The sequence below is a fragment of the Drosophila takahashii genome, chromosome 3R, assembly GCF_030179915.1.
Source record: "Drosophila takahashii strain IR98-3 E-12201 chromosome 3R, DtakHiC1v2, whole genome shotgun sequence".
NCBI classification, from domain to species: Eukaryota; Metazoa; Arthropoda; class Insecta; order Diptera; family Drosophilidae; genus Drosophila; species Drosophila takahashii.
The window spans coordinates 40,030,469-40,045,691 of record NC_091681.1 but is presented as its reverse complement, the minus strand read 5'-3'; the positions used below and the strand labels follow the sequence as shown (position 1 = coordinate 40,045,691).

At 46.2% G+C, this 15,223-nt stretch overlaps 5 protein-coding genes across 9 annotated transcripts in view; 1 reads left to right on the top strand and 4 right to left on the bottom strand.

The window, feature by feature from the left end:
* The window catches only part of kek6 (kekkon 6), a 53,207-nt gene extending 51,335 nt beyond the window's left edge, over positions 1-1,872 (bottom strand). For 2 of the 3 annotated variants that reach the window (XR_011418927.1, XM_017152276.3), the window contains exon 1: positions 213-951. The gene's annotated coding sequence lies outside the window, so the exon portion shown is untranslated. Of the gene's footprint in view, positions 1-212; positions 952-1,730 lie in introns of those variants that run through there. The other variant, XM_070216275.1, reaches the window with a different exon arrangement.
* Positions 1,612-5,554, bottom strand: pasha (partner of drosha). 2 transcript variants are annotated; one of them, XM_070216276.1, is made up of 6 exons: positions 5,434-5,554; positions 4,785-5,363; positions 3,627-3,830; positions 2,649-3,562; positions 2,327-2,581; positions 1,612-2,262 (listed from the first exon to the last, which is right to left on the bottom strand). In XM_070216276.1, exons 2-6 carry the CDS (start codon positions 4,999-5,001, stop codon positions 1,975-1,977), a joined length of 1,878 nt encoding a protein of 625 aa, XP_070072377.1. In that variant the 5' UTR covers positions 5,002-5,363; positions 5,434-5,554; the 3' UTR covers positions 1,612-1,974. The 2 variants fall into 2 exon arrangements, with proteins under 2 accessions (XP_070072377.1, XP_017007767.3); XM_017152278.3 differs by having other exon boundaries at positions 1,975-2,262; positions 4,785-5,019; positions 5,434-5,553.
* Positions 5,555-5,772: 218 nt separating this feature from the next.
* On the bottom strand, positions 5,773-7,300 carry LOC108064612 (transcription factor Ouib). Its single transcript, XM_017152196.3, has 4 exons — positions 7,071-7,300; positions 6,379-7,016; positions 6,206-6,316; positions 5,773-6,147 (listed from the first exon to the last, which is right to left on the bottom strand). The coding sequence occupies exons 1-4, from the start codon at positions 7,188-7,190 to the stop codon at positions 5,997-5,999; spliced, it is 1,020 nt and encodes a 339-aa protein (XP_017007685.2). The 5' UTR covers positions 7,191-7,300; the 3' UTR covers positions 5,773-5,996.
* Positions 7,301-7,360: 60 nt separating this feature from the next.
* On the top strand, positions 7,361-8,054 carry Mnat9 (microtubule-associated Nat9). Its single transcript, XM_017152200.3, has one exon. The coding sequence runs from the start codon at positions 7,402-7,404 to the stop codon at positions 7,999-8,001; it is 600 nt and encodes a 199-aa protein (XP_017007689.2). The 5' UTR covers positions 7,361-7,401; the 3' UTR covers positions 8,002-8,054.
* A 338-nt stretch (positions 8,055-8,392) lies between these two features.
* On the bottom strand, positions 8,393-15,101 carry Med (Smad/Smad4 homolog Medea). 2 transcript variants are annotated; one of them, XM_017152295.3, is made up of 9 exons: positions 14,441-15,101; positions 13,613-13,881; positions 13,125-13,479; positions 12,401-12,619; positions 11,693-12,307; positions 11,348-11,630; positions 11,122-11,290; positions 9,089-9,215; positions 8,393-9,033 (listed from the first exon to the last, which is right to left on the bottom strand). In XM_017152295.3, the coding sequence occupies exons 1-9, from the start codon at positions 14,502-14,504 to the stop codon at positions 8,828-8,830; spliced, it is 2,307 nt and encodes a 768-aa protein (XP_017007784.3). In that variant the 5' UTR covers positions 14,505-15,101; the 3' UTR covers positions 8,393-8,827. The 2 variants fall into 2 exon arrangements, with proteins under 2 accessions (XP_017007784.3, XP_070073108.1); XM_070217007.1 differs by lacking the exon at positions 12,401-12,619.
* Between the last annotated feature and the right edge of the window lie 122 nt (positions 15,102-15,223).

Here is a 15,223-nt window from a genome sequence, read left to right as displayed (position 1 = left end):
ATTCTTATAGCACCCTCGATTAATACTTTTTTCTGCCTGTGCATATATTCATTCGGTATGCGCCCAGATGAGGAGCATGAAGTGGGGTTTTTTTTTGGGTGGGGGGGCGACGGGAGAACCGTGTGTATGGGGGACAATTGGGCGCCCTGCGGCGGATTATTGAATTTTCCAGCATTCTCCGCTGACACTTGGCGCCTTGCGCTACCGCTTACCTCCTGGTTTGTTGTTGCTCCTGCTGCTCCTGGTGCTCCTGCTGCTGTTGCTCCTCTCCTTGTTGCTGTTGGTTTAGTCCTGCGTCCTGCGTCCTGCGACGGGCGGCTGCTGTTTACCAATTCACTGACGTTGACAAAAATTCCAATAGAATTTGGCATAATTTACATATCTCCGAATGGCTTAGGCCAAACGGGCCAAATGCATTAAGCACACTATATATTGGGTGTGTGTGTACCCGATTTTCCGTATATTCCGTATTTTGCGTTCCTTTTCAAGCGCGTTCCCGGGACCCAATTTCTGTGCCGCTAAGCGAAAAATCAAAAACGGCGCGCGTGTCGCGTACCGCTCGAGATATATCCAGTGATTTGATGGGCGACCCACGCACTTGCAACACGCGACACACGAGCACCGGGAATCGGGGACTTGGGGGTTATAAAGTGGGGTTTTTGGGGTGTACCGAGGGATAAAGGGACAGTGACAGCGACAGCGACAGGCGACGGGCGACAGCAACTAAGATGAATGTCAATAAAAATGATTTTGCTCTCCACTGCAGTTGGGGTTTTTTACCCCCCGAATTCTGTTCTTTTTTTTTGTTCGGTCTGTCCCGAGTTACTGTGATTTAATTATAAATCGCAGACGAAAGTCCTGAAGACTGTAGCGCCGAAGAGAGGAGTGATGTTTCTCGCCACGCGAAGAATCCGTACTGAAGATACAGATACGGACTGCGAATTGGCAAGTCCAAAAGTTCGCCACAATTCATCTCGCAGCAGGGCTGCTGCGCAAAATCCGGCGAAATCTGCGCCTGCGCCGCTCTCTCCTCGCTTTCTCTAGAGAAAAGAGCTCTCTCCGCTCCGCTCTCCCTATAAATATGTCTGTGTGCCACACGCTCGTTGGAATGCTATAAAAAAGGAAACGTTAGAATGAAATGAAAATGTAGCATAATTTATGACTGCATCGTCTTTTAAATAATTGCACGCACACACACCTACGAACCTACACTCTGCCCTGCCTTTTAAATATTTACATCCACTCACCTGACGACTCCCCCTCCCCGGAATCCCCAGAATCACCCCAACACCCCCTAATGGCCATGTAAATATTCCAATTTTTTTTAGAATTTTATATGACTTTTTAAAAAGTCTCCCAAATTGGTTAAAGGTCAATTGTATTTGGGCTTTTTAAAAATGGAAACGATACGAGGTGATTTACGGGAAAATTAGGCAAACAGATATTTGCACAACATGGGAAAATAATTGCAGGCTGTCTGGCAAACCTGGAAAAATTATAACATTTTAAAAATAAATTTATAATTTTGAATAAGAGATAAAGCACAAACTATTTTGATAAATTATATTTAATCAGCGACCGCAACTGTATTCAAATACAGTCAAATATAAATACACTTTTAAAATATCTTTTATTCAAGCTTATATTTGTATAATTTGAAATGCTACCCCTCATCTTAACTACTGCAACGATGAACTACTAATATTTGGCAAATTTAATGATGGATTTACCTTAAACGTAAAGCCACTTGGCCACTTGCTAAAGCCACTTGATGAGAGTAATTGTTCATAATTGGCCAGTTCAGGGATTGGCTCGCTACTATTGCTTCGATGATTAAGGCCGATTTTGAATCAGTTCGTGTGTCTAGAGAACGTGTCGTTGTTGTCGTAAGCATTTCGAATTGGGAGATGGACTGCTTGTCATGCACTTCTAGAGAATCGGAGTTGCTAAGAGAGATGGTGTGTCGTCCGCCGATCAGAGTTCAACGTTGTTCAGATTCGAACCGGAGGAAGTGGGCAAATCGACGTCGCTGGGGGGCACAAAGGTGCCCATGGTGAGGACGCTCTCCTGCTTGGCGCACAACTTGAGCATCTCGGTCTTCAGTTTGTCCAGAATGGCATAGTTGGGCTGATTCACGGCCGCCTTGCTCTGCAGCACGGTGATCTCCTGCTCCTCCAGCTTCTTCTCCTTGAAGGTCTTTATGGAGTTGTTGCCGTACAGGCGGAGTAAGGAACCCCACGTCTGGATGTGCGGATGCAGGATCTGCCATTTAGTTAGGGTAAATATATTATAGAAGGATTTACAGGCCGAGCTAATCATTGTTCACCTGAAGAATGGCTTGCGAAGCCAGTTGCTTGCCCTCCCGCTTGTTTTTGCACACCACTTTGGCCGTGTGCTTGCCCACAGTCATGGTGAACTCGTTCTTGTTGTTCGCCGTGCGATTGATCTCCTGGTTGATCTGCACATCGCTGCCGTAGTTGCGCTGCAAGCAGGTGAGCAGGATGGCATTGGGCGAGGGCTCCGTCGTTTTGTTGCAGAACTCGGTGACACGGGGATCTTCAATGCGGATGTCATCGAAAACCTAAAAGAAATTATATGAAAATATTATAAAAAATTCAGTAATCAATCTAGGTAGTTTTTTTGCTTACAGACAGATCGCTCGTTGTCTTCTTGGCGGTGCCGCTCTTTTGGTCCTTGTTGTTGCCCGTTATCTTGTCCTTGACATCGGGAATGAGTATCTCCAGCGTCTCGCGCGCCGCATCGGACTTCGCCTGCTTCTTGCTGGTGCCATAGCCCGTTCCGTACTTGAGATTGTTCACCGACACGGTGGCCGAGTAGGGGGTGGCCGCATTTTGCAGCTCCTTGAACTCGTAGGTGGGCTGCGTCTTCAGCGCGTGCTGCACATACTCGTGCAGGATGCAGACGAAGCTCTTGCCGTTCGGGTTCATGATCCACTCCTTGCGACCTCGCGAATTCGTGGATCCCTCGCCGGCGGCCGCCAGAATGGGGAACTTGATGAGCTTGGTGCCGTCGGGCAGCGTGGGCCGCTGGATGTTCTTGATGTGCTTGCGGTTCTTGGTGAACTTGCGTCGGGCATTCCAGCTGCGGAAGCGCAGCACCCGGATAACCTTGAATTTGAACAGCTTTTGGCAGTAGGAGTTCAGTTGCTCTGGAGTTATGGACTCCTTTTGGGTGTTCTCGTTTACGGTGACTATTTTAGCAGCTGGCATTAGGGCGGTCAATCCCTCGCTGGCCTCGTTGTTCTCCTTGCCCTCCACATCCATTGGTTCTGCGGGTGGAGCTGCTCCCGTTATGGGACAAACAGCCACTGCTGCTGGAGGAGACTGCTCCGATGACTCCTCTTCCAGAGCCCGCCGGTAGTTGAGGCAGGGAACTGCTCCCAAGGGCACGGCATGCTTGCGGGCGCTTCCGGTGCCCAGAAAGTAAGGCCTCGAGGCGCAGCAGACGCGGGTCTTGCGGTGCAGGAAGAGCGGCATGCCGCTGTTGTGGGTCACCTGCACCCAGCCCTCGGGCAGCACCTCGAAGTGGTTCAGGCGCTTCTCTAAAAAGGGGGGAAAATCCATCTGGTCAACCTTTTGATACTTGGCTACGTAAATATCACTCACCCTCTAAAACAGTCTTGAATCGCTGCTCGTACTTGGGCTGCTTGGACTCGCGCAGCTCGTCGGGCAGCTTCTCGTCCAGCAGATTCTCGATCTCCTCGTCGTCGAATTCCGAGGAATCGTATTCCTCGCCGTCGCCATCCGCCGCCTCCTCCTCCTCGTCGCCTCCCTCGCCGTACCTGCCGCCCTGCTGCTCGCTGGCGTCGTCTGGTTGCCATGTAAGGAGATACAATCACTGTTTAGATAAGCTGTCTGTTTGTCTGGGAAATGCGAAGCCCGCTGTACAACTGATTTAAAGTAGGGTGCTAATTTCCCTACTTTGCAAAAGTTATGCCTTTTTAACTAGGATTTAATCTAGTTTTCCTTTACAACTATACCTGTTTTAGCTGGGCAAGCCAGTCGGATAATAGGTATCATGCGCATGGAGATGCCCACAAAATCAGCCACCACCTGCCTTACAAGAATCTAGGGGAAAACTGAGGCTGGTGTATCATGGTTTTACCTGCCGGCTGGCCTCTTATTTATCAGCCTCCTGTATTTGCACAATGATATCGCTCAAGATCTCGAGATAAGAACTATGCGTGCACTGGGAAACCAAAGTGGAGCATTGTAAATACAATACTTTACGTTCTAGACAGTATAGTATAGAATATTTGTTATGTATTATTTTCTAGGAAGATATTTTGGTCCAAAAACTGTAGGATCTAGGTATTCCAGGTAAAGACTAAAGATTATTTCCATTGCAACCCCAATACTATAAGTTCTAGACGGTATAGTATGGTAGTATATTGAAATCTCTCATGTATTGTTTTCTAGGAAATCTTTGATAACTTGTTTATTTAAAGGGATTTATTTTAGAAAAAAAACTAGGATCTAGATATTTTAAATGAATTTCCCTTTGAGTTCTTGATAGACTTAAGATTATTTCCATTGTAACCCCAATACTATTAGTTCTAGCCGGTATAGTATAGTAGTACATTGAAATTTATTAAGTATTATTTTCTAGAAAAACCTTAATAACATGTTTATTTTAAGGAAATTATTTTAGCCCAAGAACTGTAGGATCTAAATATGCCAAATATTTTGCCCCTGGTTCCCAGTTGTTGAAAGACTCAAAGATTGTTTACCGTGTAGGACCATCTGAGGATCATCCCCACTCACCTGAGTCATCATCGTCGTCGCTGCCGGAGCCGACTTCGTCGAGCACTTGGAACTGGCGGAGCTGCTGGTCCATGGGCTCGTTCTGGAGCTCGTTGTCCCGCGTCTGGCGCATCTCCTCGATGGCGCTCAGCGAGAAGCCGGCCACCTTGAGCTCCTGCTGCTCCTCCTCCAGCCGGGGTCGCTTGCGATCCTGCCCAGAATCGGCCTGGTCTGCCATCGGATCGGCTATGTTGGTCTAAATCGAGGGGGGTGTAACTCGGACTGATCGGAACCCGGATCTAGATCTATATATAGTTATGCTGCCTCGGGGCCAAACTCGCCAATAACCAATACTGAGAGCATCCAACGCCTTGTAATTGATTTCTCATTGGAAGTGCCACATTGGTTAAGCCAGAAGCCCCGCGGGAAAAGGGAAAATCTGCACTTTCGCGGTCGGGAAATGGAAGTGGAAAACGTTGCTGCCTCTTGCTGCGTCTTTCGCGATGGATTCTGCCGGTTCGGAGGGACAAAATGCCAAAGCAAAAGCTGCGCAAATCGAGATCTTAGAAGATAAGTTATTCAAACAAACACCACATGCAGCTGTGCGAAAAGGGACGCCGAACAAATAATCACTTTTCTAATTGTATTTAACGGTGGTTTTGGGGTTTACCTTCCGGAGCAGTGCGGTTAGTCTTAGATTCTATACTTATTGCAGCGTTTTATACACATTTTCTGTGCTTTTTGCTGAGAATTCACAAAAATGAATTAGAAGTGGGTGGGTGTTTTTTTTTTGCCCAAAATTTATTGGCAAACGTAAGTCGGCAAACGTAAGAAGACGTAAGGGCAAACGTAAGCGTCGATACATATCGATGTTTTCATCGATATCGACGTTAAGCGACTAATCGGCGGTTTTTTTGTAAATATTAAAAATTAAGTATTATTAATTATTATATTATTTAAATGGAATATTGCTTTATAAACTAAACACCTAACAGCAATACATAAAATACATTTGTAATTCCAATTGTGAGAACATTTATAAAATTATTAAAAGTAGTTTAGAACACAGCCATTTCTTGCAGATCCGTTTCTGCCTTAATATTAATTAAGTAAAGTATTTTCTTAAAATCTAGTAATTATTCATCTAGTAATGCTTCCGACAGCAATATTATTCGTCTCAGGCAGAAAGATTTCCATTGTGATCTCATTAATAGGATGCTATTTCTGGACTTTTCAGGTTCCACCCTCTAGCACTGTTTCCACATCGAGTTCGAGGCCCTTTTCCGCCGCCTCCTGGGTGCTGGCCACGTGGGCGTGGCCCTTGGAGCGGAAGTGGGCCAACAGATTCGAACGGCGGACGAAGGAGACTTTGCAGGACTCGCAGCTGTAAACGATATTTATGTAAGTAATAAAGTAATCCTTGTAGATATCAAATATCTTACTGAAACGCCCGCACTCCCGTGTGACTGAGCATGTGCGTCCGGAGTTTGCCGCTCATGGAGAAGCTTTTGTCGCATTCCTTGCACTTGAAGGGCTTGGCATGCGTGTGGCGACTAAAAAACAGAAGTGAGTAGTTAGGAAGGAACTGTAATATATCCCTTAGCAAAGACATTACATGCGCTCGTGCTGAAGGCGTCCGGTGGCGTTGTTGAAGGCCGCCTCGCAGTAGCGGCACTGAAACGGAGAGGTGCCCGCGTGGAGCTCCTGGTGGCGCCGCAGCAGGGTGGCCGTGTAGAATCTCTGGGGACACTGCTCGCAGGCGAAGCTCTTGACGCCCGAGTGCCGCAGCAGGTGCAGCTTGAAGTTGCTGGGGCAGGAGAAGTGCCGGCCACACTGCTCGCAGATGCACTCCCTCCTCCGGCGCTCCCGCTTCAGGGCCACCACCTCCTCCTCGGTGAGTCTGTCCCACTGGGTGCGCGGCTTGTGGCGCTGCAGCTCCTGGCTGTTGTCCGCAAACTTCACCGAGGGGCAGGCGCTTCTCCGGGGAAGCTTCTCAGGCGCCGCTCTCTTTTTCTGGATGGTTTCCTGGGGCTGTTCCTCCTCGTCCGGTTGCATTTCTATGTCTCCGACTTCCGAGACCTCTTCAACAATCTCCTCCACATAAGAATCATTCAAATCCATGACCACCACATTGCTGGGATTGCTTTGCAGCGTTTTCTGGGTGAGAATCACTCGTTCTCGGAAGGAAATTGCATCCTGCAGATCCTGTTCGCAGGGGGCGCACATAAAAGCGGGGCCCGGTCCCTTTAATAACTATTAAATACATTTTATTATTATTTTATATAGATAATAAGGAATCCCACTTACAAACAATCCTGTTAGAACCTCAATTTGATGTAGTGTTATTGAATCCGGTTCCTGGAAGAGATTCTTGGGCGTCGAGCAGAAAATGAATTTCCCGCAGGTGCGGCAGTTGCGAGACGACATTTCTTAGATCAATTTACTGGCATTTTCTTGTCGCTTATTGTTAAATTTAATTTATTATTGTAAGAAACAGCTGCTAGTGGCTGGAGCGCAAGTGCGAGACAATGCAAGCGTCGATAGGCAGAACATCGATGTCTGCCAATATCGATGTTTCTCCAGAGGAATCCCCCTAATACATAGAAAATCAGCTGATTAGTGTAAACAAATCCTAGAAATGCGCCTGAACGAAAAGACCAAAATCCTGGGCCGCAGGACCATCCTGGTGCCCTACGAAGCCCGCCACGTGCCGAAGTACCACGACTGGATGAGCAACGCGGAACTGCGCCAGCTGACCGCCTCCGAGGAGCTGACTTTGGACGAGGAGTATGCGATGCAGCGGAGTTGGCGGCAGGACGACGACAAGCTCACCTTCATCATCCTGGATGCGGAGCTCTATGCCCGCGACCGGGACGAAATATCCGCCATGGTGGGCGACACCAATCTCTTCCTGCACCAAGATCCGGATACCGATCAGCGGGTGGCCGAGGCGGAGATCATGATTGCGGAACCGGAGGCGAGGGGCAAGGGATTCGGCCGGGAGGCCATGCTCCTCATGCTCAAGTACGCCCAGTTGCAGTCCCACCTGAAGCTAGACAAATTCGAAGTCAAGATCGACATGGATAATACTACATCCCTGCATTTATTCGAGAGTTTCAGGTTTGTGGAGACTGCTCGCGTGGAGGTCTTCCACGAGGTCACCCTGGAGCGACCCATCACTGCGGATTGGACCAGCTGGCTGGACCAACAGGTGGAGCCACGAATTGAAAGCTATTAGGGGAATAATTTCTAGACTTGTTCAACTGCATTTGACAATAAAATATTCACATTTCAGTACCTTTACGAAAATCCGGCTCGAAGGACCAAAATATGTTTTTGTGACTAAGTGAAAAGTAAATAATCGTTATTTGAGATTTTTATTTTGTTTTAAACGTCAAAAATAAAACTCTTTCCACTTTCCACAAATCCGGAAAGCAAATTATCTGTTATTTGTTGATGTCTATAAAGTGCATAAAAACCAGTTAAATTGTTGATTAAAACTTTTAAAAAACTTGTAGGGGTTTTAAAATAAAAATCTCAAATAACTGTTATTTACGGTCCCTGGTAAAACCTCCACTTTTTTACACACTACAATTTATATTAGTCCACCCAATAACCACAAACCTTCATTCTCATGTTCTGATGATCTGTTTATTACACTTATGTTACAACTACTTGCATTTTACATCAAATGTATGTATTTGTATTTATATTTATGGGTGCATCGATGTTTCCTTTTGTTTCGCCCTGCGGCATGGATGATTGTAATGCTGTGTATGCTTCTGTCGTTATTTTCGTGGCAGGAAATGGGCAATAAACGCATGCCGCTTGTCAATTATCTCCGGTGTTCCGTGTGTATGTATGTATATTTAAGTATAGTACATAAAACTAGATGCTTAGTGCTTTACAGCTGCATACTTAGACTGCTAGATTGTTTCAATTTTTTATAAAAATCATTATTAAATAATCAAAGGCAAACATAATCGTAATCAGAGTTAAAAATGAAAAGCCGAATGGATAGCTGCTTAACGTAGAAGATGTGGGGTTCCGCTAATGAATACGGATTAGCCGGAGGCCCCGTCGATGGGCATGGCGTGGAGCACCTCGTCGAGCAGCTGGAGGGCGCGATGCAGATGCACCTCGATCCAGCAGGGCGTCTCCTTGATGGACTGGCGGGGATAGTCCGGTCCCCAGCCCTTGACGAAGCTCAGCCGCAGGATGCACAGCCGTCGGAGGTCGTCCACGCCGATTCCAGCCGCCGCTGTCATGCCTACGAAACACAGGGATTTAGGAAAATGTTTTCTTTTTCAACAGGAGCTACTCACTTCTGCCGCCGCCGCCCATCTGCTGATTGGCCACTCCGGCCACGGCTGCTGCCTGAGCTGCGGCCGCCGCCTGAGCATTGGTGGCCAGCGAGTGCATCTGCTGGTGGCACTGGCGCAGGTCGAAAACCTGTGGGAAACCAAACATGTCATTATAATATATATATCAGGCCTCGGAAAATAAAACACACTGTAAATAACTTGTGTTATTAACATGTTAAATGTAAAAAATGTAAAAATTGTAGCCTACAATCACTATGGACGGCAGTCCATGTAGTGACGAAGCGCACCAGGAGAGTGTGCGAAGGCGACTACTATATATACACGAAGAAATGAAAATCTACTGTGATGGTCCGATCATAATGAATGATACACCTATCGAAAGGTATTGCGAAAACTAACAGGATTGCATACCAAGACTTTAAGAAAATCAATTGGCTTGGGAGAGAGAGCGGTGAAAGTAAAAAAGTGAAAATTTCGAAATTTGGAGCTGTTGGGGCCGGTGGGGATAAATGCCCCCTCGCAATGTTTTAGTAGTTTTTCTATTGAAAATTCCCGTCGAATGAGGGGTCATATGATAAAATCCGATGCCCCGTTCAAAAGTTATAGCCAAAATAAGATTTTCTTCTTCTTCCCAAAATGAAATAATTTGTCCCTTTGTTTGTGGGTATGCATCAAATCGTGGTTTTAGGGTCCTGAACTAAATTTTACTGTGCTTAGCAGCAGGATATGAACAACGTTTGTTCTACAACTTTTGGAAAAACCCGCTAGTTTGGCGGGAAATCATTGAAAAAAGCTAAATTTTGACGGCTTATAGTTTCTAAACGACCAAAGTTACAGACTCGTGCTATACCTCGTTAAAAAGGTAATTTAAAATGCTAATCGCGTTGCCTTGGGTAAAATTGGCTTAATGCAATAGTTTAAAATTTATGGCTAAAAGTTGTTTTTATAAATCACTTTTTAGCTATTTTCTCAAAAACGGCTCTAACGATTTTCTTTACAACTTTAAACTGTATAGCCCTTGAGATTCCTTAAATTTTGGTATATAACACATTACTGTAAAAAGTCACGTTTAAAAGTTATTTTTATACGAAAATAGCCACTTTTGCCAGCTCGAACAACTAACGCTCCCTGAGTATTGAATTTTGTGTGAGGGTATACGAACTGTATTTTGGGGTAATGGAATCAGTAAATTTGCACTTAAGAGTTCCATATAGGAATCTTTTGTTCTACGACTTTTGGAAAAAGCCGCTACTTTAGCGGGAAAAAAAGCTAAAAATAGCTAAATTTCGTTAGATTTTAAGTTCTACACTACTAAAGGTACAGAAATGTGCTATACCTCGTTTTAAAGGTATTTTGAAATACTTAAACGCCTTTTTAACTTAATTTGTTTAAATACAATGGCTTACAAATTATGATTGACCAATTTAAATTTAAATGTATATACTAGCTCCCATGAGAGCAAATGTAAACAAACAAAAACTTCTGATATCAAATAAAAACACCTCTTAACGAGGTAAAAAACTAGTGACGATCGCACCTTCAACATACAAAAGTTCTGATATCAACATTTGTGACGAAAAATTATTACACTCGTCATTAAATAGACTTTCTAATATTTTCTCATTCGGCACGCTGCAATAGAAAACGCCTGTGAAGGGAAAAAGGCTGGAATAGTTTGCTAGGGCGGGCCGAATGAGAAAATATTAGAAAGTCTATTTAATGACGAGTGTAATAATTTTTCGTCACAAATGTTGATATCAGAACTTTTGTATGTTGAAGGTGCGATCGTCACTAGTTTTTTACCTCGTTAAGAGGTGTTTTTATTTGATTCTCAGATACATAAAAAAATCACACATGTCCTTTGTGTTATTTACACGACGTGTTTTCACACAGCGTGTTTTTAACACAATTAGTTTTTGTCATTTAAGTGACCGTTACCTACCGTTACCAATATAATGTGTCTATTTTATACAAAATGTATATTTTTTTGGTTATGGATAATTTTTCCAAATATCTGTTGAATTAAAACCCACCTTGATGCACGCCGCCGGGTAAATCTTGTGCACCGCATCGCCAGGTGTGCGTCCCGCCTCGCGATCCAGATAATAGCTTTGTACGAACACCGAGTTGTCGCTGAGGCAGCGCAGCCAGACGTCTCCCTCGCCGCGCAGATCCAACTGCACGCCCTTGCCGATGTGTAGCCTTTAGGGAGAAACCTTAAATTAATCACCGCTCCTCGAGTAACAAGGGGTATCTCACCTAGCGCGTTCCGATTGCTCTGTGCGATGAACATTACTGAGAGCACCCAGGCAGAAGCGATTGCCGCCCGAGGGATCCACATAGCCGTCGATAATGACGTTCGGTTTCGCCGACGGCACCTTGAAGGTCTCGCCCACCTGCGTGTCCAGCTCAAAGTAGGCGATGGAGCACCAGTATTCCGGCGGCGGCTGACGGGAGAGGAGGCGTGGCTGTTGCTGCTGCTGTTGCTGCTGCGGCGGCGTCTGTTGCGGCGATCCCAGGTCACCAGGCAGCGTAGAGTTCCCTGGAAAAGAATAAATAATTTTATAAAATCACTCTTTCGGTTATAAGGCTCCTAAGACTTACAGAAACCACCGGGTAAAGAGCGCGGATCGGGTGGCTGCATGGACTGCGTGTAGGTGAGGGTGTTCGGTCCTGTCCAGGTGCCAGCTGCACCGCCTCCTCCGCCTGCCTGAGCCCCAGCGGGCCCGGCATTGGCTTGCACCTGGCTCGGTGGCTGCTGTGCCTGCTGGGCGGTGGGCTGAGCTGTGCCAAAGACGACGCCGCCGCCGCCTCCTCCGACGGCAGCTGCTCCCGCGGATCCCGGCTGCTGCGGCACATAACCATTCTGCTGGGCATGGACGGGCGGAGGAACCGAGGAGCCGGGACCACCGGCACCTTGCATCTGACTGCCTGGCGGAGGTTGTCCATAGTACTGGCCTCCGGATGCCGCTCCTCCGCTAGCATTGACCGCTCCATTGGGCACTCCACCTGCCTGCTGTTGCTGTTGTTGCTGCTGCTGCTGTTGCTGCTGCTGTTGCATCGCTAAGGCGGAGGCGGGATCGGTGGGCGAATTGGCCTGGGCATGATGACCCACTCCATTTCCCTGGGGATTCTGAGCCTGTTGCGGAGGAGGTGGGGGCGCCATCACGGGGCCGGGATTCATGGGGCCAGGCATGCCGGGCATTCCATGAGGTACAGCTGAAAAGGCAAGGGAAAGTTTAGATTTAAATGGGGAAATTAAAAATAATTTCAAATAAAATCATATAAAATTAATCAAATCAAAATCCTTACAAAGCGGATGAGCAGCTGCCTGGGATTGGGGCTGCTGCTGCTGAGGGGCTTGCGGGGGTGGCTGCTGCTGCTGTTGTTGCTGCTGCGGTGGCTGACCCAGCCGCGGTGGCGGTGGCACCATCCAGGAGCCACGCGACCCAGCAACACCATCCTGCGGCTCAATTTTTGGTATTGTGCGCCCGCTGGGAAACATTGCACTCATGGGATTGGCCTCGCCAACTGAGTAAGGTCAACAAAAGAGTCGAAAAAGGAAACAAAGGTAAACAAAGGTGTTAAATAAGAAAAGAAAATTAAATAATCAAATCAAATAATAGACTAAAGAAAATACAAATTTATCATAGTATGCCATGAAATTTCTGATTTGCTTAAATAATCTCTATGTGAAATAAATTGAATGCTTTTCTAATTCATTTGGAGTTGAATGAATGTATGAATAATTTTCATGATTTTTTTTAAATTTTTTTGCCATTTTTTTTTGTGTTTTTTTTTGAGAACAAAAAGTGGAAAATTGTTAACAACTAATGTTAACTGCTTAGAAAATCACACAATTATGGCCCTTTCTTCTTTAAAAGAAATTGTCGTTTTAATTATTCTATTCAATTCTATAAAACTCAAAATTCAAATTCATTCAATTCTATTAAACTTAAAATTCTAATTAATTCATTCATTTAAAACAAAAAATTCAAAATAATTCATTCAGGGCTCTATTAGAAACCAGGATTACCATATTCAGAGGGTCCCTGTGGATATCCGTAGCCGCCGGGACCCACCATTTGCGTGGGATGGTGCTGAATGGTGCCGATGTCGTTGCCATCGATGTCCATGCTGCCCACCAGCGGACCCGCCGAGTACTCGTCCTTCACCAGGCGACTGGGACCCGACTGCAGGCTCAAACCGGAGAGATCGATGCCCGGCGAGACGACGCGCTCGTAGTGGTAGGGATTCACGCACACCGAGTCGCACTTGAGATCGAAGGCGAAGGCGCAGTACTTGACGTGCTTGAGCTCGTTCTTGTGCAGGTCGGGCCAGCGCCAAATCCTGGCGTAGATCACGTGCGGAAAGCCCTTGCGACCAGCAACCTGATGATGGGAAAGGGATCAGTTTGGGTATAAAACAAATGATTTTCCCCAATAGTAGTAGCACCACGGGTTACCCAGAAACGGACACTCATCTCCGATAAGACGGGCTGAGTCACCCGGGGACTCCTCTCACCTGCAGACGCCCGTCGAGGGTGCGCTGGATGGTCACGCACTTGCTGGGATGCGCTCCGTTCGTGGTGATGGCCGTGATCAGGGAGTCCAGTTCGTCGCGCTTCTCCTTGAGCTTCTTCACCAGCGACTCGATGGCCCGCTTGGCGAAGCCCTCGCTCTCGCCGCCCTGCCGGTGGCACATCAGCGAGTGGACGATGCTCAGGCAGGCGTCCGCCGATGTGGGGGCGTTCGACGGCGGCGGCGGCATTTGCACCATGTCCCGGACAATTACTGTGGGTGGATTAATTAATTAGTTGGAATTTGAATTTTTGGGAGTGGATTAGACCTTCTGTGTACCATTCAGTGGTGTTATATTTTTAGGAATTTTGAAATATCATGGAGAAACCATAAGAAATTGTACATTTTTCAAGTAGAACTTAAAAAATATAGACAGTTTATTTCTCGATATTTAATTTGTGGTTTTCCTTCAAAAAATCGATTTTATCGAATCTATGTTGCCAAAATATCGAAATTATCGATAAGTTTTAAGATCTAATAGCAAGGTCTTATAAAGAGATCCTTATAAGATAATTAATGGGATTCTTATAGGCGCTGTATTGTGAAAATATCGAAAAAATCGATCAGTTTTAAGCTCTGATAAGAAGATCTTATAAAGAGGTCCCTATGAGATCAATAATTGGATTCTTATAGGCGCAGTATTGTCACAAAAATAGATAATTTTCGAGCTCTAATAGCAAGATCCTATAAAGAAATCTCTTTAAGATCGATGATAGGATTCTTATATCGACTGAATGGTGCTCAGGGGCTATCGTTATCGTTATCGACTTACTGTCCTGCGGGGCTACGGCGCCGTACATGTGGGCGGGCGGACCCGCCCCCGGGCCGCCGCCCATGCCAAAGTCCTGGGAGAGTCCTCCCAGGGTGCGAGCATGGGCATCCACGGCGGCGTTGTTGCTGAATCCGGATCCGGAATTAGTCCGGGATTAGTCCGCGGTGGGTGGTGGGTGGCGGTGGGTGTTGTTGGGTGCCGGAGGGAGATGGAAGCGGGATGCGGACGAAAACACAAGACGGAGGAGGAACCAAAGGAGAACCAAACAAAGGCGGCACGCGAATGCGAGCACAAAACAAACGGCGCTTGGCTGGCTATGTGTGCGTGGGCTTGGGGGGTTGTGTTGTTGTGTTGCACACACACACACACACACGCCCAGCAACTTGAACTCCCACAAAGTTGGCGTAATTTCCCTGCGAAAACTCCACTCCACCTCCTCCTTCCTCGCGCACACACACACACTCTCGATTCCTGTTTAAATCCTTTCTAGGTACTTGTTTTCACTGTTTTTTCGGAAACTTTCATGGCGTGCACTATAAACGCTGGCAGAGGAACTCGAAAGCACAATTTTCCGCCCGACCAAATCCAGTTTTCCACTTTTCCACCCAATTTGCCTTTTTTCTCCTTTATTTTGTTGCGGCTGTAGTGTTGAAAAATGTATAAAAATATTTCGATACTTGATAAGAATAAATATTTATCGGGATATTTGTTCCCCCGATAACGTTTTCAAAACGTAGTGTCATTTCACGTAGTACGTAAGGGTCGCAACGTAATGTACGGCTT